The sequence below is a fragment of the Apteryx mantelli genome, chromosome 12, assembly GCF_036417845.1.
Source record: "Apteryx mantelli isolate bAptMan1 chromosome 12, bAptMan1.hap1, whole genome shotgun sequence".
In the NCBI taxonomy this organism is placed as follows: domain Eukaryota; kingdom Metazoa; phylum Chordata; class Aves; order Apterygiformes; family Apterygidae; genus Apteryx; species Apteryx mantelli.
Genome location: NC_089989.1, coordinates 24239758 through 24264208, shown reverse-complemented (window position 1 = coordinate 24264208; position 24451 = coordinate 24239758). Strand labels below are relative to the sequence as shown.

The window sequence follows — 24451 nt, the reverse complement described above, 5'->3', positions numbered from 1 at the left end:
ATAGTTCCTGATGTGATTGATGGAAAAACATTTACAACCACAGTAGTGGATTTAAATCCTTGGGTTGAATATGAATTTCGTGTAGTTGCCAGTAACAAAATTGGAGGTGGAGAACCTAGTTTACCCTCAGAAAAAGTAAGAACTGAAGAGGCAGGTTAGTGGGTTTTTCTATTTGTTTTTAATTCAGAATCTTAATCAAAAATATATATAAAGTGTTCAAATCCATGGGTCTTTGCAGACCAACTTGGAATTGCCTTCAACAGTTTATGCTGCATTACTGCACAGGTCACATAAGCATAACATCTAAAATACATTTAAACTGTATTTAGTATGCCAAAATTCAGTCTGTTCAGTAAGCACTGTAGAATCTGAAGATGTCAATGGATGGAGAGGGGACAGGGGTTTTACTCCTTCCTAGTGTTTGATCAGGGTTCACCTTCCATATAACAAGCGAATGTCCCAGAAGAACATATCAGTAACCCCCCCCCAGTAGTTACTCGGGATAAGGACACTGCCCAATATATCTGCATAAGTAACTCTATTGAAAATGTGAAAATTTTTAGAGGCTCGTAAACTTTAAAGTACATATAACAAACAGGGTTCAGAGCTTGTGATGCTCCACAAGCTTGCAGAAGGCTATCTGCCTGCCACAAAGAGGCAAGCTAGCAAGCTGACGGCAGCAAGGGGCATGGGCTTTCCAGGCCCTTTGCCTCGATGTGCAGATTGCAGCTATACAACTGGGTTAGCTTCGGAGCGTGAGGGTGATGTTATATAATATTGTCTCTTTTACCTGCACTGTGTAGACAGCTATAAATTTCTTTTTCACAGTTCCTGAAATTCCCCCATCTGAAGTCAGTGGGGGAGGAGGCAGCAGGTCTGAACTGGTCATAACATGGGATGTAAGTTTTCTGGCAAGCAATTTTCTTCAGAGAATGATTGTTTTCATTCAAACTCTTCTTAAAAGATGAATTTCCCTGGCTGCAGCAGCTTCTCATCTAGGATGTATATGTGCTCGGTAACATTCTGTAATGTGAGCTATGTACATTTGCCTTCCCTCTTTCACTTTCATTCGTTACTGTGCTAGACTGCAATCAGTAGGAAATTTAGTTAGTTTGTCTAGAATTGCTTCTCTTCTCAAACAACTGTTAAGCTCAAAAGGGGGGGGGCTGGGGAAATGGAAGTGTTATTGTTCAAAGGTTGAGATAAAGAATTATGCTTTTCAATGAAACTTTGCAGTTCATATTTTATTACCGTTAACTCTGGACTCATGTGCTAGCAAATACAAAAAATCAGATATTACTTTATGGTCTGTATCCCATTTTTTATGAGTTAAAAAATGTTAATATATTATTACTAGCATGACTACTCTCTGTGGTTACATAATTATAATCACATCAGAGGACAGTATAAGCCACTGTGCTAAGGTAGTATTGGAGTCTACAACAATTGACTAAGCAATCACTTATTTTTTCTGAACTACAAATTGTGTCCAGAAATTGAAAAAAAATATATATTTACTGAAGAGTGTCTGAAACCAGTATACTTGCTGGAAAACAAGCAATATACCTGAAAATTATTCTCTTCTTGATGAAGGCATGTGTACAGTGCAAACCTTAAGGTAGGATGAAGAGAACATATTTTGCTATACTGTACCAGAGTTAATTTGTTGATGGAACGATCCCAAATGATGTACCAGAACCTGCTGACAGTCACGTATGTGAGCCTTTTGGTACTTTCTTCCTGTTCCGGTGCTGTATATAACATTACAGACTATTATCGTCTGTTGCTTTTCACACAGCCCGTTCCTGAGGAATTACAAAATGGAGAAGGATTCGGATATGTTGTTGCTTTCCGCCCCTTTGGCACCACAACATGGATCCAGACTGTAGTCACATCCCCTGATACACCAAGATATGTCTTTAGAAATGAAAGCATCTTACCATTTTCACCTTATGAAGTCAAAGTTGGCGTATATAACAATAAAGGAGAAGGGCCATTCAGTTCAGTCACCACAGTTTTTTCAGCAGAAGAAGGTACGTGATTGAGTTCTCGCTAAGTATTTAACATGAGCTTTTTCACGTGAGACTACAGCAACTGTTAATAGAAATTAGATCATTTTAAATATGAACATATTTATTTCCACAGTCACCAGTGCTACTGATCTCATTTATTGATTTCCAAATACAGAGCCTACCATAGCACCCTCTGGTGTATCCGCAACCGGTCTGTCATCCTCAGTCATTGAAGTTTCCTGGAATGCCATTCCGTGGAAGATGAGTAGTGGAAGGTTACTGGGTTATGAGGTAAACCCATCTAAAATGAACTCCCTGTTGTAAAGGAGCATGACCTGTAATGATTTTTACATGCATAACTTTCATGTCAGATAACCCTCATTCCTCTGAAAGTGATGCTTTTAAAAAATAAATCCTCAGGTGACTCCACAAAACCTGAAAGGGAAGATGAAAAGCTAGGGAATTAGTGGGCTAACGAGCAGCCTACAGGGGATTAGGCCTACATCATTTCTGAATCACTTTTTTTTGAATGGCCAAGCTGAGGAACATATAAATGAATATCTGACACTGTGTTTGTAATATGCAGGCTGGAAGTAAGCAGCATAACATTGTAATGTTCTGGGACAGAACCCACCGTGCACAGCCTGTTTTGCTTGGAGCATCATCAGCTTCTTGCTACAACTGCAGAAGGAGCCTCAGACTGTCATGCTGTCATGGCCTGATGTGCTGCCTACTTGCCTGAGTATCTGCAATACCTCTTGCTTATTTTAGCATGTTCCTCTGTTAAAGAGAAAATTTTGGCCACTTTATCTTAAAGTTGATGTCAACATTTAGTGCTTTGGGCAGAACTATTTTTGGGATAGCAAGGCATACAGTTTCCAGTTATTTGCAGAATCCATGAGATGCAGAGAGTTTTGACACACCTTCCCAGAATTCTTCCAACTTTACCACTGTTCAAAGACTGAGATTCTGTTTAAAAACTGAGATACTGTAAAAAACTATTATTTTTTTATGAAAATATTTGAAAATTGAAGAAAACAGCTGTATTAATGGACTCTAGAAATACCTAATTTACAGAAGACTACTACCACCTTTCCTGCTTTCTTTCTGACCCACCTTCATCCCCCAAAAGGATATTTTCTTCTATCTATCTTCAACAATGAAGAGGAACACAGAATGAAATTGTGTTTTGCTTCCTGTGATGATAGTCATGGCTCTATCTAATAGTATTTTCAGACAGATATTTTTTTCAGATTACATTTGCTTCCAAATAAACTATTTTGTAAGATACGATTTTCTTCTAATGAGTTTAAGTTGTTTTCTTTGTAGATGAAGTAATGCTTTTCCTCTCATTGTCATTTTTTTTAATTCAACCAACATCTAATATTTCAGTTTCCTTTTTTCTAAAGAAGTCACACAAAGAAAGACCAGCAAGTATGAAAGACAGATAGATAAATAATAATTTTATTCATGTAGTATGTGTATTTCTGAAACTTTAATGTATTTCTACCTTTTTCAGCTGAGAAAAAAAATACACTTAAAGGAGTTAAATGCAATACTGTGGGTGAACATTCCATTGCAAAAGAATTTTAAATAGTGGGGGGTTTTTTTATATCTACCAGGTTAGGTACTGGAATAATGGTGGAAAAGAAGAATCTTCAAACAGAGTAAAATCTGTAGGCAATGAGACATCAATAAGAATAACAGGTTTGAAGAGCAACTTAGCATACTATGCAGCTGTCCGTGCTTATAACAGCGCTGGAGCAGGTCCCTTTAGTGCCACAGTAAATGCTACCACAAAAAAGACACGTAAGTATCATGAATTTAAAGTGGGGAGAGCCATAATGCTGGTTTAGTACTTGCAGGCAAATGAAGAACAGGCATATTACCAGGAGTCAGTCACAATATGCATAAATGATCAACATTTTCATACAGACTAGAACAGTTACACAATTAAAAGTCAAGCTCAGATCTTCTGTTTTCAACCCTCTGCTACTTTAGTAGGATGATTACGCAAAATTCAAATACACCACTGGACCTGAAGTAAGAGACCTCATTTCTGCATAGACCCTTTAGTATTCTTCTAGTGACTGGAAGACTTTTTAAAAGCCAGGTGTGATTTTCTTCTATTAGAAGAAAGATTTCTGTTATTTGGAAGGAAAAACAGTGACTTGCTGAATTTTTCAGGGTTCTATAACATATTTATAAGTTCTCTAGGGCATGAAGTGGAATATTCCTCATACTTCATGCAAAATAATCATTCATGTCCATTGTTTCCCCTTGAACAAATTACTCAAGAGGCCACTTTACTATTAAAAAGGAGAAATTAAGCTGGAGAACAGATTCTCAAAGGCTGCACTAATTTCTACAAATGGAAATATTTTTAGCATGCGCTTGCATTGTAATACAACTCAGAATAAGGGTCATAAATCTTGAAGCATTTCTGTCAGACTCACAAGAATGCACAATTAAATCTGTATGAAAGGTCAAATACCCTGGTACCAAAGATCAAATTCTCTCCTACCAAAAGTAGTCCTACCACCAGAACCATGAAATAAAGCCAGTTCATTAGAAATGTGCATATGCAGAAACAAGTGTCACTGTCACTGAGGGCTAAACCAACTCAGATTAACTTATATTTGCTAGAGGTTAAATTTATTATAGGCATACAGTTACCGTGAATTGGCGGACATGAAGTAACTCACTGTCTGCAACCTGTATCTGACCTTTGATGAACAGAATTCTTGACGTAATCATCAGTGTGGCTGCTCGCACAAGATCGTGCCAGCCTGGTCAGCTCAGTAACACTGCGGTCCTGTTTAGTGACTGCCTGCTTCCCACGTGTAAACTAGAGCTGAACAAGCACTTGATCTCACTGATTTGAACAGAATCTGGATCAGGCCCTTAATCAATACCTCTGCTACTTGGAATCATTAAAAAGAAAAAAAAATAGTTGCACTATACCCATACATCTTGCTGGTGAATAAACAGGGCAAAAACACTGCAGTACAGCCTAATGAGATTTTCAAGAATTTTGCTACTAGATTATTTTGTTACTAGATTAATTAATTAAGACAAATAATTCTCTGTACCACTGTAGTGGAAACACAAATTAGAACTTAACTTTTCAAGTCAAAAATGAGATCTGATTTCCTATAAAGGAAACTTATTTCAAACTGGACTTCTGCTATTTGAGTTTCTTTGAGCTTTCTACTCATGAGACATGCCTCTTAGGTGAAGAAACTTCATACCTTTTATTCTTTATTTTCTTTTGAGAAGTGATCTGAAAATGTCCAGAATTGAAAAGAAAGGGGAAAAAAAGTTATTTTTTCATTCAAATGTTCTAATTTCTACTTTAACTTCCACCTGAATTACTTGTAATTGATGTATTTCTCACTGTGAAGGAACTCTGTGCACATTATATTTACATTTGCCCACACGTTCTACAAGATACTCGCTAGTAACTGTTAACCTAACAAGCGACACATACTCAAGTTCAATTTGCAGCCTCTTTCAGGTCTAAACATTCAGTCTTTGTCTTTGACCATTAAAGTATCTTTGCTTCTTTATTTGAAATGAAGTATTCATGTTCATAACCCCAAATCACAAGCATAGCTTTATTTTATACAATATTTTGTTATATATAATTGCAAATAACTGTGGAAGTCTTGCCTAAGTTTATAAGGCAAGATGATACAATTATTTAATATTGAGGAGGTCTTAAAACTGAACAATACGTTCTGGCCAGAGGTTCTAATGCAGAGAAATTTTAGTGTGTATGAGTAACTTTAAGCATCTGAGTAGGCTCAGTGAAATTACTGTAGCTATTTGCATACTTAGCATTGGGCATGCACTTAAGCAGCTTGATGGTTTGGGATCTGGTCTTTTATGAATTAAGTTCTGCTGTTTTGATCACTGAAAATTACTTGAGATTTTTGGTAACTGAAGCAAACCGGAGCCTTCTAAATCACTTCTATAAGTCAAGTGGTAGATAGAGGCTTACAGTTTTTATATATAATTACTCTTCCTTTTTCTTGGATGTCATATTAATAAGTTGTTGTGGATTTAAAAGAATGATTCTTTTCTTCTCAAAATCAGCCTTAATAGCTGAGTGAAAACTATTCATATATGCTCATATACTACTCAGTTCTCACGAATAAAACAATTTTATCTGACAATCACCTCTTAAATTTACAGAAATTGACTATTAGTGCATCAGATTAAATTCTATTTAGTATATAGAACAAGGCAAATACTGCAAAAAAAGATTTGTGAATAGTTCAGAATAATTCTTTTAAGTCTTGCTCTTGCATTTCTGTGTCCACTTTGTGCAGAGACATATAATCCGTTTTTTTCTGATCTGACTGCTCATGGACAGAAATTAGGGAGCTACCTGTGTGGAAGAGTTCTTTAGAAAACAAACAAACAAGAAAAAAAGAGCACATGCACAGAACCATTTAAAAGCCACTATTACTGTTTAATACTGGAACTTTCAGCATCAAAGCTTAGAGCGGTCCACCTAAGCAGCGATTGCCTCCACTAGGTGACAGCAACAGTAAATTGTTTTCCTTAACACGTTTAGAAAAGATTTTAATAGTTGATTGTGTCTCTGAATGACCTGTCTGGGAAACCAACTTGAGACATCTTAAGAGGTTTGTACTCATCTTCTCCTTTCCTGAAAGCTTGGCAGTTCCAAGCTGTATTAAGGTGGACAGCCAAAAGCATGCTACTCCTTTTGAAACAAATGGTCCCAGATTGTTAATGAACATACAAGAGCAAGAGATTTACCTGGCAAAAACCCACTAGTGTTCCAATTGCAGTAACTGCAATGGTATGGACTGCATTTCAAAATCATGCCTGGAGTTAAAAAGAAGAAAAAAACCTGTCAAATATTTTTGCATAAAGTAAATCAGAGTAGCATATAGGTTTGAATATTCACTAAGAAAATACTAAATGTGTCTGACAAATAATTCATTGTGAAACATTTGTTTATTCTTGACACTATATTAAAAATAGAAATTGTCTGTTATCATCTCTGGTTTCATTAGAATATGTTCTAATGGATCACCCATGTCCTAAGACAAATACTTTTATTTGGCTGTATTTAATGAAAGCCCATCAACACATAATGCAACTTCAGAAATAACATTTATGTGCCATTCTATTTTTCCTTCCTTCTGTTTTTCCAATTTAGTCTCTGAACCATAAAGTGTACAAACGACAATGCTGTATTTGAGTTGCTTTTACATCCGACATGTAATGACAGCCAATTACCTGAACTATTATGTCCTGCTGCAGAATAAATCACTAATGTCAATTAAACTAAAGTCATGCTTTTATTATGTATTTTAAGCACCCAGTCAACCACCAGGAAATGTTGTATGGAATGTTACAGACTCTAGAGTAATTCTCAACTGGGAGGAAGTAAGAGCTATGGAGAATGAATCTGAGGTAACTGGATATAAGGTAAGTAAGAACAGACCAGCAGAATATCTGAAAGTGATGCATGCTTTACTGGACTCTTTCTTGTCTGTTTGCAAGGTAATGAGTTTAGCGGTTAAAACACCTACTGGATTTTTTTTTTGTTTGTTTCCCCATAAGTCTTGATTCAAGGATGAACAATACCATGCCTAAAACATTTCAGTAGTGCCTCCTTTTTATAGGTTTAAATGGTATTGTAACAATATCTCACAAACTGTGGTCCTTTTACCATTAATGGTACACTAAATGCCTTCCTCTGCTTATGCAAACAAAGTCAGGAGCTGCAGCCTTTGCTGTCAGCTCTTGGAAACCCAGGTATCCAAATGTGTAACATTTGGAATGAAACAAAATAATCCAAAACTTAGCTGATGGAAATCATTTCCATTGCTGGCCCAGTATATTCATTGTTACCACATATGAACCTGCTATTCTTACAGCTTTTCTTTTTCATTACTTAAGTGCTCATTGTCTTGATAGAAATTACATTGTTATCTCTATTCTAAAGCAGATCAGTGCACAAATATGCAGGTATTTCTCTAAATATGTTATATATCTTACGTATGGTTTAAAGACCTGCTGAGGAGGTTCTTGATGATCTGTGTATAGCTGGATCTCACATAACATACTCCTGTATAAAAGATTTATGATGAAGATCAGACTGTGCAGTGCTCTGGGTAATATTGGCAAGAAATACTTGTTTACAGCCCAGATAAACCACCTAGTTTCATAGCGGGTAGTTGAACTGAAAACATACCATGTATAGTTTCAAATTGAATACTCTGTCTCCCACAGCATTTTCAGGTTTCCCAAATGATAGCATTGCTAAACACATAATGAAAAGCTGACTTCTTTTGATAACACCAGTTAATCTTACAGAAGTAAAACACTTAGGATGTCATTTTAATCACAGAATGCAAGGGCAGTTAACAAAACTTAGTTTGTCATGCAGAGAATATCCAACAAATGATTTTGAGAATGCCAGAGCTGCCATAGGACAGTCATTGGGGGAGGAAGCTGTTGTCCTTGGGAGAGCTTTTTAACAAGGTATAGCATTAGGGACTGGCGCTGGGAACGGGAGCACGCTGCGTGCAGGGGCCTGTTGCACACAAAACTGGAAAGATTCAGAGAGCCTGTTGTAATTTAGAAGTAAGGTGAATTCAAGGTGAAGATCTGAGTTTGGCGACCAGCTATTATGTGTGTAATCCCAGTGGTCTGGCATTTTTTTCTTTCCCTTAAGATTGCTATTATTTTGGGTTAGTTTGGATTGGTTGGTTTGGTTTTTTTTTTGTTTTGTTTTGTTTTACACTGCACTGGGAGACTCCCAACCTCATGTGAAACTCTGCCAGGTGAGTGCACTGGACCCACAAATACCTCAACCTCCACCAAGTCACATCTCTTCCTGGTCAAGTAGCTTGTGCTCGGGGCCATTCTGGCTACAGCTAACCTTCAGAACAGAAGGGAGGCTGCGTGTTGCTCTTAAATCCCTCCTCTTCCCTGATCATATTCGAGTAGAAAGGGCTATAACATTTAGATATAGCTCCCGTTGTTTAAAACACAGATCTTCATATGCAGTTAAGTTTTGTGACAGAATAATTATTCAGTTTGCAGAACATCTTCTAACATAGACCATAATTTTTGCATTTTGACTAGTTCTCATCTCTCCTTTCCCTTACTTGTATTGTCATAAGCAGTTGATCTAGATAATGACAGATTCCAAATGGTGGGATAATTTATACAAGAATATGTTATTAAGCTATTCAACAGAATATATTATTCATTTATTATCATTATATATTGTGCCATTTTAGATTAAAGTTGGAATAAAAGAGCTTGACTGATATTCCCTTCTTTCACTACTTCTCTAGATTCTGAATGTAATTCTGCCCTATAATATCAACCAGAAATTAGATCTTTTCCCTCTTCAGGTTTTTAAAAAATGAAGCCTTGTTTCCAAGAAACATTAAAAATTGCATGGTCCTAGTGGAAGAAATAATGTACTACAGCATTGCAAAAAATGCTATTTGCTTGCATTGTAGGTTTTTTACAGGACTAGCAGTCAGAATAATATGAACGTGCTGAACACAGACAAGACAACAGCTGAACTTTTGCTCCAGTTTAATGAAGATTACATTATAGAAGTAAAAGCAACAACTGATGGTGGAGATGGCACTAGCAGTGATCAGATCCTGATTCCCAAACTGGCTAGTATGTTGAAGCTGAATTGTTATTATTTTGCCATGTGCCTGTGTAGAGTCTTTGGCCAATACCAGAACCTCCTTTATACCAACCATGGAAAAAAGCATTAGTAAAAGACTGTGACCCAAGAGCTTGCAGTCGAAAGATAGAAGGGCAAGGGGGAAAACAAGTACAGAGGGGAAATGGCTCTTGCCTAACATGTCACAGTACATCAACAGCAGGGCTGGGAATTTTAGCTGCCATCCAGCTCTGTGCTTTACGTAATCTATCTATTGAGAGATGATTGATCTACTTTCAGTACCAAGGCTAAAGTCAAATCAGAGCCCATCATCTGATCTGTCAGTTCTAGGTTAAATGATCAATTTATGCAAGTGTGTGTGCAGGGGTACTGGGGGCAGAAGGGAGCAAGCTGGGCAAGAGCAAAGTGGTTGGGGGAGGATGATCGAAACATAGATGAGAGCAGCTGTCTCGTCCCTGGGCCGACAGCTTGGAAACCATACAGCCTTCCAGAAAGCAAGCAGGTAGTGACAATGTGGGGAAACTCCAAGTGAGGAAAGCTCATACTGTGGACTGAAGGAGTGCAGCATTTAAGTGAGCCACATTCCCAGGTAAATGGGGTATAATGGCCTGGAGGTAACGGGACTGACAGGCATGGTTCGGGAAGGCTCTGGGAAAGGTTTGGCACTGTGTCTCAGAGTACAGCAGCAGAAGGTTCATGATCTCTAGTTAAGCTTAATTTCACCAAGCTTTAAAATACAAAAGGCTTTCTACTCTGACACCAGTGGTGAAATAATGTTAATCATTTCTCAGCCCTTTAAATTGCTTCATCGAAAGAACTAAGTGGCATGACTGTCTATAAATATATGTACACATCTATATGCATACATTCCCCCCCCCCAAAAGAGATGACACCATCACTTTTGCCTTTTAGTGTAGTGAAACATTACTAGATTTGCACCTAACACCCAGCAATTTTCTTTATATGAACTGAGTACATATTGATGGGAAGAAAAAAAAATCAATGCTTGTATGCTGTATGGTAATAAGTTAATAAAAAGAAAAGCAATTAACAGTCTTCATGCCCTTACGCATGACGAACTTCATTCTATTGCACTGGTAAATTACCATGTAAATTAGTATTAAAAACATTAGCTTTTACTTTTTTTTAATTATTACCTTGAAAATAAAGACTGTTTATATACTTTCAGTGTTTTATAATGCATTTCAATATTTTAAAAATATTTAGCATATTTTTATAAATATTTCATTGCTTATCAGAAATAAAAATTTATATTTTTTTCTGGAAACAAGTGCTTAGCATCTAATAAGAGTAATAATTTTATTCAGCAGATACTCTTGATTTCATTTAATCCTAACCTTTTTCATTTGTCATAGGTATGGATGCAAGAGGTTCTGGTCCATCAGTCTTGAATATCATCTTCAGTGTATACAGCTTCTTGCCAACAATATTTTTCTTGACTCTTAATTCAGTGCTGTGATGATACATTATTTATTTTCATTCACTGGAAAAAAAGAATTATCACAGAAAAGTGCTTTTTTAAAAAAAATGCAGTGGCTAATGCATGTTTTTCTTCTATTCTGATGTGTTTTTAAATTCTTTATATTTCACTGTAGGTTAAAATAAAAATATCATGTAAAGTTTAGCAAATCCTTTAAAAGGGAATTTAAAATGCCTTAATACTTGAACCAAAGGAGTTTACATATTACATACTTCCAATAAATGTAAAAGAGATGGAGTGAAAGCAATGGCACTGTGATTAGAGTTATAAAGAAGAGCTAAGCTCTGAAGAACTCCATTTTGGCAGGGACACTGCATTGTTTTGAGTATGCTCTGTGTTATGATAACGTTCTACATGCAAAAGATGAAATCAGAGACATTTGCTGCAATCTGATGAGAAAGTGTGGACCAACTGGCAGTTCTTAAAAGACAGTGTCATTATCAAGTAGATTTGGATAATTTTGCCTACTGCCCTTTACATAATTTATTCTACAGCTAACAAATTATAGAAGATAGAGAAGAGTCACAGCATGAATGCTAGTTTTGCACAGTCCATGGTGGGGTGTCCAAGGGGCAGGGCTTCCACTGCTTCTCTTGAGAGATGATTTCACAACCATGTTTCAAAGGCAGCTCTACATTTTATTTCAGCGTACATTTACGTACCCTTCCCTTCATCAACAGACAATTAATTTCCCCACATCACTACCTTATATTTCTTAATCAAGTTCTTTATTCATAACCAACCTTCCACCTTCAGGATCATTTTTATTGACCTTCTCTAAACTCCTGTCAGTTTGCTTCGCTAACAGAAGTGCCCAGTTGTAAGCGTTATTAAATGCAGTTGCACCATGGCCTTATGGAAAGGGACTCTTTCTTACCACCTCCTGACCTTGTGATGTGGTGCTTCCAAATATGCAGCCCAAAATTATGTTGCTCATTTGTCTACCACACCGCGCTGTAAACACATGCCTAATTCAGAGTTCATAGCTCTCCTTGCTGCTGCTGCAAAGCCTCTCTCTCTGTTCAGCCAGCTCATGCTGTTTTCACCTGGTCTGACACTAATGCATCCTATTACTGTCATATAATCCTGACTGACAGGATTATGGCAATACTATAGTTTATAATATTAAAAAAATACAGACACTTCAGGCTTGCTATTATTATAGGGAAAAAAACAAAAAAACCTATGCTATCTTTCATAGCACTATATTAGAGATACATTAAGCCTGGTACATTTGACTTACTTATACAGTTGTGAATTTAGACAAATCAGTCTTTTAGACACCTTTTAGACAACTATCCACAACCATGGCAGAGCATATTCAACTGACATAAAGCATATCCTTTTAAAGAGCTTTTTTGTTTTTTTTATTGAATCTCACAGTATTGTTACAACACACAGAAGTGTGAGTGTGTGAGAGAGAGAAAGAGAGAGAGCAAGAGAAAGAGAGAAAACCAGGATTAATGAAAGAAGTATAACTGTAGAAATTTCTTGATATGCATTCAATAAAAATTAGCTTATAACATCCAGAAGAAAATATGTGCTAACTGTTGTTGAAGTAAGCAAGCTCTGTATATACTGTACATATATAGTTATAAATGGCTAGTTGCTTTTCAATATGTGGCTAACCAGTGATGTTTTCAGACACTTGCAAATAGGGGGAATGGGGGAGAGATGGAAACCAGGTGTTACTAGTAAATATTAGTTCTGTTTCATGCAACAAAGGATGAATCTTTATATTCTAGTTTCGCAAAATTCTAGTTTGTGCTCTGTATTGCTGTTTTCATGATGATATTACATTGTATTATTTAATTTCTAGTTATATATCTCCATGAGATATGTACCCAGTACCTTGTTTCATATTGAAAAGTTTGAAATTTATCCTTGAATTTCCAGCTGTGTGTGTATATCCTATGGTTATCTGTATGCATTTTTTTCTATTATTCTAATAAAATATTTATTATATTGAGGGATACTAGAATATTTCAAAGTATTATTGCATTGCAGTAGTGTATTTTTGCATACATGGGGATTTACTGCAACTAAAAGCTATGTCTATGGTCTTCATAACATTTCTGCTAACTGGTACTTTTGGGGGGGGGTGTAGGAGTTGTTTCCCCTCTTAGTAGCTCTGCTGCCATAAGACCATTTCAAAGCTGTGCAATTCATAAAAAAGACATAACTCCCACAATTCAGGCCCATGCTTCCTTCCTCCCCCACAAATTTGTACAATAATTCAGTAAGTTTTCAAAGGTCTGTAACTGAAAAAATGTTATTTTAGTCTCAATTATAGCCTGCTTTTGGGGGGAGGGGGGAGGACAGTGCAGCCTACTGTCTACTTGCACACATGGGGGTTTACCGCAACTAAAATCCTTGTCTATGTGTGTTCTTCATAATCATGTACTCTACTGCCTCAAGCCCTAGTTTTTCTTGGCTGCTACCAGGAAGAATCAGCTGCTGAGGCTAAAGCCAAGATCCAAGGAAAAAAGTAGCCTTGGCTTTTCTGGAATATAAACCTTGTAATAAAACAGGGTTTGGCATAGTTAGGCAAATTTACTAGAAGTCAATTTACTAGAATTGCGTAAGCCCAGCACCGTTACAAGTGTTCATGGTACAGCAGCAAGAGGCAAAGCTAAAGCCATTATCTAGAATAGTTTCCTTGGCGACTTCCAAATAGTTTCTCTGGAAACTGTTAGTGAAACACAAAATTGGGAGATACTGTGGATTTTTTTTTTGGACAACAAGCCTAATTAATTATCATTGTGAAATGGAAAGAGAATACAAGAGAATCCTGCCACCAGCTCCACTCACACATGCAAGACTTTTTTACTTACACTGCTTAAAAATAAAGTTTGCAACTGTTTGTCTAGCATACATCCTTTGGAAGTAGGCACTGCTCTCATTTGGAAGCAGGCACTATGGGTGATATGAGTGCTGTGGTATGGGATTTGAAGGGTTGTGGGTGTGGGGGGGTGTTTGTTGGGTTATTTCAGGCTTGGGTTTCAGGTTCCTCACCCCCGCACCACTCGTCTGCTGAGACTTCGTAATTGGTTTCTTGTGCCATCCAAGTATTACGTATCTTCATTCTTTCCCTGCACTCATTTACATTGGGAATTGATTCTTGTGATTCTGAAGTCTGAATACTTCAAATGTAGCTGGTCTAAGAATTAAAATAAAAAATAATAAAAAAAGACTCTTCGGACAGTTTATGCTCTTGGATATGCTGTGAACATGTAGGATCCTTTATGAATACAAAATAAGTTAAAAACTAATATTACTTTAGCCCTAAGAAATACTGAAGATCTCCATTTTCTACTTAATTTGCCTTTCACTGGTAGAATGCAGAAGTGGGCAGTGCCTGTCAGGTTATATACGTTATATCTTAATAACAGGCAATAAAGCAAGCTGTCCTGCATGAGGGAGTGCATTAATATGACAGCTTTCTGTTTGAAACAAATAACAATGGAATATTGTAGAAATAAAATGAGTTTGTAAACAGGCACTCTCTCTCAGGAAAAACAACCTCCTCAATTGTTTTATGCTAATGCTTTGAACAACTGAAAAGCAATAAAAAAGGATATGTTTAGCAGAGATATAACTGAATGTATGTTACTGTTTTATCAAGCCAGCTTGATAAAGAGAGACACTACTTTTCTATAAATCTCATGCATATATACTGGAAACTACAAAATGGGGAGGAAAAAAAAAAGATGGTACACCCACTTAACTGTTTCTTCTCTCCAGCTATCAGTTTTCCCCTCTTAGAAGAAAGTTTTTCTGTGAGAACTTTTTACAGTTCATGTTTGCCTTCCTGCCACGCATACAACTTGGGTCTCACTGGGAAGCAGGATGTGCAGCTATAAAGAAGGTCTAGACACTGGTCTTTCTCCACGCTTATTCGTCTTTCAACAACCTTATCAAGTGGAGACTGGCAGCTCCCTGCACCCAAGCCGGGCTCCGAGCCAGAAGCTTTTGCCTGCAGGAGCTGCCTCTCAGAAGCGCTATTACGTCTCGCCCTGGGCTTGGGAGCCTTTCCCAAAGCTGGCTGAGGCATTTGGATATGGAGGCCATTGGTTTCAGTGGGCCTGGTCACTAGCATACCTTCAGAAAGCTGCCGGGAAGGCCAGGAGGTGCAGACGCTACCTTGGCAAGCTTCCCAGAGACAGCGCCCTTCCCTTCCCAGAGGGCGTCCATCCGGTCCGGGCTGAGCCTGTGGTCTCCACCGCGGCTGCACAGCCACTGTGCTGCCAGCTCAGCAGCTAAGTGCTTTGCCACAGCACTTAAAAAAAAAAAAAAAAAAAAAAAAAAAAAGGTGCCCACAGCCAGCGTAGCAGGCATGACCAGACTGGTAGGCAGCATCTCATCTTCACCAGAGAAACAAGTGCGGGCATCCCTAGGAGATATCTTTGGAGAACGCGTGTGTGTTTGTGTGCGCTTTCTGCAAATTCAGAAGTTGGAGGCCTAGAATAACCCTAGCTTGTCACCAATCAGATTTTGAATCTAATTTCACATTTTCCCCTTTTCAATAGTGTTTGTGTGCTGACTCTGCCCTGTGCTGTGTTACGCACATGGAAAATTTCTACTCTGCAACAGTTTGATATTTCTATAAATACTCCCCTTTCCTCAAAATATCCTTTTATGGGCTTTCTTCATCAGCTTTAACTACCTGCTGTGCACTGTCTCTCACACACTGTCATGCAACAACATCTGCCAGGACACTTTTTATAATCCAAACCATGCTCTTCATTTGGTTTGGTTTTGAACTGTCTCTATTTAGAGACTTTCCAGTTTGTGCATGAGAGAGTGTTTAAGTATTAAAATATCACAAGATCACCACATGCATCTTTCCTTTCTTTTTTTCCCATTTCTAAAGGTCAAGAAAACTTGATAACCCATTTGTATCAAATTTCTTTTCTTAGGCTCCTTGTTGACCTTTTTGAGGTAAATGAGCATCTCTGAAAGTCTCCCTTTTTTATGGGCAAAGTTTGGAGATATGCCAGTAACCCTGTGCAGCGCTACTAAGACACTTTCTTTTCAATGTACCTAAGATTATTTTCTTACCATTTAAGAGCATAATTAGTCCCTTGAGGATTGGGCCATGCCTGCTTTCCGTGCTGTGCTCTTCATGCCATCTCAGTGATTAATTCTCTTTTGGGTGGAAGAACGTCAAGGCATTGGCAAACACTGAAAAAGGAAGAACCAAAAGCATCCCATTAGGAGCCTAGAGAGAGGCTGCAACTCTGAGATATTTGTTATTTCAGCCCATGATAATTTAAATGCAAAGCAATTCCTGGGACGGGGGAGAGATTCCCAGAACTGTCCATCAGGAAAGAGCCCCCATTAGGAGAGTTCGGCTCATTCCTGCCTGCCTCATCTCTCCTTGCAAATCCCGCGCTCCTCAGGCAAAATGCCACAGCTCCAAGAGGAGAAGGGACCGAGTCACACCCCATCCCACCCCCACGCTGAGGAGAACAGCCTGCAGGTTACAGAAGAGGTTAAAGAGGAGGCTTTAAATTCCCGTGGTCAACGGTGGGACCTAAAACCAGCCTCCAAACCATCTGGCAAAGATGCCAAATAAAAAGGCAGAGGGCTCCTTTCACACCTCCTTTGGATGCCAGCGCCTGCGGCAGCTGTGCTCCGGAGGGACTCCCTGCCCTCCCCGAGCGCTCACGGCAGCAGCCTCCCCCGGGGGCCTGCACGGGCTCCTGCCCGTCCTGGGAGTGCAGAGCGGCGCCACGGCCTGCGCGACAGGGCAGCAACTCCAAAGCAGCCCCAGGAGCTTCTTTTTAGGCGCTCCGAAGCGGCTGCTTTGCAGCTCGACAGCCGGAAATTGCTGCAGTTCTGCGCACCAGCCCCGCTGTGCAGAGGCAAGAGCAGCCTCTGCAGCATCACTGTCCTTGGTGGCTTCTTACCATTTCATGCTGGAACACAAGCAGTAACCTGTCACCTCAGCTACAGACATAAAAAGAAACGAGGCAAAGAAAATAAGGGAAAGCCCTGCCTCTCATGCCCTTTATGATAGAAATATAAATCATTTTCCCAACTGAGGGCCTGTGAAGAAGTCTATCAAAAAGGACATATGCTTAACAAGAACCTGTCTCATTAGCAATCCAAAAAGAGCCATGGATAAAAAAGACAAATAATTTAATTTTTGTCACACTTCCTAACATTGCCACCAAACTGAGGCTTTTAAAGTTACACTTGTCACAACACTAATTATCTATTCAAACACTAGAGCTCTCAGCTGATTGAATGAGCTCTTCTGCAGTGAGAACAGATTATTTCATCAGCTGCATCTGATTGTCATTACTTTTTGGATATACGATGTAAATTGACTATAACCATAGAAAATACGGCTTTGGTACCTTTGCGGCAGTTTCACATGCAACAGAGAGAACTCTTCTCCAGCAGCCAAAAGCTTCTGCTCGTATAAGAAAAACCGATGTCTCTGGGTTTTGCGTTGCCCTGGAAACGTGAAAAGTAAAGCGCCATTAATTATTTATTTTCAAGCAACCAGAATATCCAGTGCTGGGGGCCTGATCCAAGGCCAATGAAATCCTTACCCCAGTCTCAACAGACTCCAAATAATCGCTAAGGAAAGAACCAGGGCAGAACAAGCACAACCAAGTTTTACTTGTGATTTGTTTCCAAAAGAGCCATCAGAAGTTTTCCATAGGATCACCACAAACATGTGCGCATGCACACACACTGCTGTGGCTCCTTCCCCAGCAAGCGAGGGCGTCGCGGCCTTCCGGTGAACGAGCTTCTGCCAAGAGGACGTCTCAGAGGGGCAGGTACGCTGGCGACCAGGCAGGCGGGAGCGCGGGGGGCAGCGGTTCAGCCGTGGGATGAGGATGATGCTGGGCAGGTCTCTCTGCAGCACTTTTTTAATTGTCTGAACCTTGCTACCAGTGGTTCAGAAGAAATATAGCCTTACCACAAGGTTTGTATTTCACCTGACTCTACTCATTCCCTTTAATAGCTGCATGCTGACTGTGAGTGCCTCCTACTGCTTTCCAGTTACTTCCAGCACCTGCAGCTGCCCTTCCTCTCTTCCCCAGGTCTCAGACATCCTCCTCCTCCTCCTCCTCTGCCCGAGCACGAAGCGGCTCTGTCAAAGGCATTGGGGAGCTCCCAATCCCTTCAAAAGCTGTCCTCCACCCCGTTTGTTTCAAGTGAAGCAGCCTGACACAAATACCCTCACCCAGAGGCAGAAAGCACACGTCCCTCCTAACTGCTGGACGCATACGCTAAGGAGGCTGCCGCCGAGCCGCGGGGAGCGCCGGCAGTGCTGAGGAGCGTCCCCATAACGGCAAACGTGGGAAGGCATCAGGAAGACGCTCCGCAGTGGCTCGCAGCGATGCTTTCTAGCCTTCGCATCTATCATCTGTTTATATTTTAAAATATATGCCCTCTTCCTTCAAAGAGATACTAGCAGCTGAGCTCATAAACATCCATGCAAACATCTATACGAAAGCAGGGCTGTAAATCCCACAGAAGCATTTTCTCCAGATGGGAAATCATGCCAATATTTCTAGTCATTGGTAAAGAAACATGAGTTCAGACAGACTCTCTGCTATTGTTCTCTCTGCCCAAAATACTGCCAAATAAAACACTTCTATCTTCTGTAAAATCATTTTTAAACATACATTTACCAAATGAGGATTACTTGGGTCTTTTCCTCCTCTCTTTAGTGGTGCCCTGGTCTGAATTGTACGTCTCTGTCACCTTTGGTGGAAAAACTGAAATCTATGAAGACAAGACTTCTATAAAGACATTAAACTTCTGGTGGGAGTTTGAAGTTGTATGAAGGTTTTCTTTTGGAAAGATTGCTCACTTCCCCTTCCAGGGCAGCCCAAAGCAATTAGCTGAAACTCTAGCCACAAAAGTCTGAGAGGATAAAAATAATTCTAGTAAAATCTTCTTATTTTTTTTTTTTTCAAGAAATCCTTCTAATTTATGAACTATGCAGTGTGTCCTTTCTCTTTTGTTTACGCTTTCAGATTGCTTGTTAAAATGCATAATAACCTATGAACCTAAGCACAGTTTTAGAGTATTTCCCGCTCATGAATATACATAAGGTTGACCATCACACCTGAAGAACTTTAATTATCTGGTTTGGAATCTGGGCCAGGTTTTAGCACAGAATTATTTGGTATCATTGCAAGTATTTTATAAAAAACAGTTACTGGAAGGCAACGAAGTCACATCAGCATCGCAGCCTGTTCAAGGACGGGCACGCAGAGCCGCACGCGACCAGTTGGAGTTGGAGGCTCCATCGTGATAAACCCCTAAAACGAGGGGACAACGAGCCGGTGGCAGAGCCGCTTCCTCCGGCTGCCGCCCCCTGCACAGCCCAGAGCAAACCGGGGCGTCCGCCCGACAGGGAGCTCCGTGCGGGGGAGCGCGCCGGCCCCTCGGCGCACGCAACCCCCTCCCGGTCTCAGGCGAACGACCCGCGCTCGGCCCCGAAAGCGGCGCAGTTTCGCCCGCTGCAAAGCCAAGCGGCTCCCGCGCCGGAGCCCAGCGGCCTGACCCGTCTCACGGCGAGGTCCCGCGCGCGCTCGGTCACGTACGCATCTGCTCCTCGAGGTGACCTGCCTGCGAGCACTGGATTACCGTATACGAAACTCAGGACCCATTCCAGTGCTTTCAGGCAAAATGCATCAGAGTCTTTCAAAATGCCTTCTCCACATAAAAGGTTAATGAATAAAATATGCCGGATACTGCAGCTCCTACCTGATCTCTCGCTGCCTCCTCCCACACCTGAGCTGCTCTTGCTCTTGGCATACTCCTAAAGAAGCATCATTAACATTTCAAGACAAGTAATCCACCTGCAACATCACGTTGCTAGGAAAATCATCTATAACCAGACTCATGCAAACTGTTCCTTTTCTCTGTTGACACCGTTCACAATTGCACTTAAAAGGGATCACAGCAGATGTGGCAGAGCCTGCCCGGCGGCGTCGAGCAAAACGCCTTGGCTCATTTTCCCCGCCGTCCGAAGCGCCGGGGGGAGCAGCAGCAGCCCCCGCCGCGCGGCCAGCGCGCTGCCTCCTGCGCCCAGCCGCACCGCCGCGCGCCGGCCGGCGTCCGCCTCGGCCCTTCGGGAGCGCAGGGCACGGTCGGGAAGGCCACGCTGGAAGGGACGGCTCTCCAACACCGGTTTCGCTGTGCAACGCTACGCGGACATGGCGCACACTGTTTTCGCATTTGGTCTTGAGCCGTTCCAAGCAAAAAAACAAAATTGCTTAGAAAGACACGGCGAGACACCCTTGCCCTTTAGCTCGATGGCATCGACTCAGAGTCCCGCGAGGCTACACGAAGGAACCTGCTGCAGACCCGCACCGATTTGAGCTGCCACCATTTACGTAAATCCCTTTTAGTCACACAAGATACGTTAAACATTTTTGGAGCAAAGAAAAGAACAGATGGAAAAACAAGGATTTTACCTATCACAGAATGGTTCCTCCTATGCAAATTGAGGATAGAGGAGCTAACAGTTTATTTTTACGAGAAAGGAGAAAGCTGAATCTGAAATACGGCGTATGACAATTTGGAAGCTGCTACCAGGTGTATTGCTGCAGCCTTTAGGCGACTTGTACGGCCTGGGAGGCCCACGGGGACGAGGCCGAGCGCGGCGTTTGGCTGCTGCTCGGGCACTCAGCGACGGCCGCGCTGCCTCCACCAGCGGCACGCGCGCGCCAGGCACTGCCCGCGCCTCGGCGAGCGCGGTGCTAATGCTGCAACGCTCCTTCGCAGCGGCTCGCGGCCCCGACCCAACCTGCCAAATGCCTTTTCTAGCGCAAAGTCGGAAGCCGCTGGGACTGACAAATTAAGTTTGGCTGTTCCTGCAGTAAATCATTAATGTTCCTGCTTCATCTTTATAGAATTTCTTCAGTAAATGTTGCCGCGGAAAACTTCATAGTTTAATGTTTTATTTATATACTTAGTCTTGGAGGCTGCTGCTGGTTTGTTGTCCCCAATATGGGACGGCTGAGTAGTAAAAAGTAAATAGTAAAAAACTCATGTCCCTCTTACGATCTTCGCTGCTGAGTCTCTATTGAGGGGCACAAAGCAAGGAGGAAAAACCCTTGAGCAAAACACATATATCACGTTTCCTATACCAGCATTGCCCTAGGTCCCTAATATCCACTTCTCTAAACAGTTTCAAGTCACATACTCAAAATTACTGATTAATCTTTTTCTGCTGCTCACCTATAAAAACATCTCAGAAACCATACTGTTGCTATTACCACCACAAGCATAAACTTTTCTATCAATAATATAATCCAGTACGTAAATCACTTTCATTTCTAAATGAGCCATTTATACGGGTAATTTTGAGGTCTCTCCTCTCTCTCTGGTTTTCCTTAGGAATAAAGCTATCAGTGATCTCCATGAACCTCTGACTCTCTGTGAAGGTTTAACTGACTACAAGAAAGTTGGATGAAAGGAAAAAAAAAAATCTTTTTTTCTAGAAACATGGAAAAGTTTCCATAATGCAAGATAAGCTAGAAATCTTCCCTTCCGCCATATGGATATGCTTGTAAGAAGCATATAGAAATAGGCCGTTTCTAATCTGATTAGGGGAGGAGAGGAGAAGAGGTGTTTTATAGCTAATGCAAGAGAAGAGAGACCAGACTGGCATCAGCACAGTTTGCAATGCACCTACCTGAAAACTTCCAGAGTTTTCAAGATTTCCTGCCTGCAGGAGAAGAACCTCTCAGAGCCATTTTCTCACACAAGAAGAAAAGTGAATAAAGTACCCCGGCACAGCCTGGGGCTAACACTTCTGCAGAGAGCAAGCCGAGGATTGCGAGGAGCCCTGTTAAATAAGCAAAGGTTCAAATGTCAGGTGACAAACCTGGCTATTTCCCAGGAAACGACTGCCAGAAACAATCAAATTGATGCAGGCAGCACCTGGAAAGCAAGAGCAGCCTCGGCTTTAATTCCGCCTCCTCTGCACCGCTGCGTGTGCTCCTCAGCTGTGACCACGGATTTTGGCAGAAGTCTACTTGTAGGATTGATGAGAAATAATACAAATTGACCTAGAGTTGGTCAGGGCAGAGCAATAATAAAAAAAGAGATAAAAGAGACATTTTTTCACAACACATTTCTCAAGAACCGTTCTGTTTCTGGCCAGCTCTGCTAATACAGAATAATGGAAAGTTCAATATGCGTATTGATATTTATTCCAACGACTTCATCATCTCCCCTTACTGATGCACTGGAACCAAACAGATAAATATTTCAATATTAAACACCTACTTGTGCTCAGCAGGGGCAGAGCTATCCATCCTGCAGTTAATTAGCTATCCTCTATATAGATATGAGAAGGCTCAGCTTTAATTTAAACCCATCTGGTAAAGGTTTCCCAGCACATTTCACCTGTCCCGAACAACTGTGGCCAATCCTCAAGATTACCCATTAGTCTGTAACGTTCGTTTATATGAAAAAGGTGGTTAAAGGCTGAGGAGCAGATCCTTTACGCTGGCTGACATGAGAATTAGCAACAGTGGAATCTAAAAAAAATAATCAGGTATGAGACTAGGAGCACAGCAGAGGTTCCCAGCACCAAAAAAACAGGATTATGAGGAAACTTTCCAGCCTACTTGAGATCTAGAGCCAGAGGACTTTGCAGAGACCCTCCCTGGCTGTTTTGCAAGGAAACGAGCACAGCTCAAGCTCTGCGTTGAGTTCAGAGAAGAATCGAGATGCTGCTGCTGCTTGCGGCCGCTTTCCTGGTTAATCAGAGCGGGCAGGAGAAAGCGCGAGGCACCGGTTCGGTTCCCTCCCCTGCTCAAAGGGATTTAACCTCGCGTCTCCGATCTTGCCGAAGCGCTGCGGACCCCTTACCCCCGCCCTGCCCGCGGCTACCCGAACCGCCAGCCCCGGTTCAGAGAGAAGGCGCCCCAGCTCCTACGCCCAGACTGATGTGTGCGCCAAGCTCTGCCACAGGCAGCCCGTGGCACGGTCACGGCTGCGGCTGGGAGACGCCTCCGGAAATCCAAACCCAAACCCCTTCGCTGCCTAAGCAGTTCAGGCACGTTTGGCTTAGGGGGAGACCGAGCAGAGAGTTTAGAGTCACAATTTTGGCTGCAGATTCCTGTGTTCCTCCTCAGTCCTGGGACAGGCAGCACACTTTCGGATCTCAAAGCCAGGTGGGACTTCCCTGGTCTGAATCACCATCTTCAACTGCCCCTGGAGATGGACCCAAAACCCCTGCCAGGGCACCCGTTCGTGCGCCACCAGAGATCCCCTCGTATCCACCTTGACAGTACCAAAAAGGAGCTAATGCTCGACGTGAATCCGAATTCCTGTGGACTGCGCTTCCCCAGGGCTTGGCAAGTCCCAGGCAACGGCCAGACCTACCGCCTGGATCTGCTTTGGGTTTTTTCCCCTCCCGGGTGTCGTTTCAGCTCGTTTGCAGAGCGCGGCGTGCTCAGCGCTCTCGCTGGGGCGCAGCCTCGGCGTCCCGCCGCTACGACGGCAGCGTCTCTCTTGCTGCTTGGATCTGGACAGCGCAGGGCTGGGACCGGCTTGTAACAAGAGAAACTGCCTATATAATTTATGAGGTCTCTTGTTGTCAAAATAACCAGACAATGCTTAAAAATACAAACAGACGCTGCTGGGAACAATATGCTTGAAATGTTGAATTAAATGGTAGTGGCACAGAATGGGATGTACTTGAAATCAGAAGAGGATAAAAAACAGAAATGTCAAACATTTTCTGTCTTTCACCCACCAAAAACATGTCATACATTGCTTTAAAAATAGACGATGACGATTCCCAGGTGGCTCAAGGAAAACAGCCGAAGTGCCAAATATTGCTGCAGCAAGTGGGCGCTGGTGGTACGGCGTCACACGGGAGCGTGTAACCGCTAGGGACGAGATCCACCAGGCGGCCGCTGCACCTGTGGACTGGGGGCACCCAGGGCCGGACCCCCGACGCCTGGCTTCAGCCTCTGCTCCCTTGCGCAGATGAGCGCCGACGGATGAAGCACACCAGCAGCGCGGGAGTGGTCGTGTCTGAAACATCAGGAGCAGAGATGATGTTGAACGCTAGGGTTTGGATGGACATCACGCATTTCGGAAATCAAAATATAAGTTTATAAGGAGGCTTCCCGCCCCCCTCGCCGTCCCAGGCGCGGCTGGAGACAACGGCGGCTCGGCTCTGCCTCCTGCTCCTCCTCATCCTCCTGTGATTGCCAACCAACGGCAGAGCAGAGCAAGGCTGCC

The 24451-nt window shown here is 41.7% G+C and overlaps 1 protein-coding gene across 1 annotated transcript in view; it reads left to right on the top strand.

Moving 5' to 3' along the window:
• Positions 1 to 11341, top strand: part of CNTN3 (contactin 3) — an 87027-nt gene extending 75686 nt beyond the window's left edge. Inside the window, exons 15-22 of the mRNA XM_067303660.1 lie at positions 5 to 154; positions 829 to 899; positions 1799 to 2033; positions 2188 to 2303; positions 3635 to 3821; positions 7366 to 7478; positions 9530 to 9698; positions 11085 to 11341. Coding sequence (XP_067159761.1) covers positions 5 to 154; positions 829 to 899; positions 1799 to 2033; positions 2188 to 2303; positions 3635 to 3821; positions 7366 to 7478; positions 9530 to 9698; positions 11085 to 11188 — 1145 coding nt within the window. The 3' untranslated portion in view covers positions 11189 to 11341. The remainder of the gene's footprint in view (positions 1 to 4; positions 155 to 828; positions 900 to 1798; positions 2034 to 2187; positions 2304 to 3634; positions 3822 to 7365; positions 7479 to 9529; positions 9699 to 11084) is intronic.
• The last annotated feature ends 13110 nt before the right edge of the window (positions 11342 to 24451 follow it).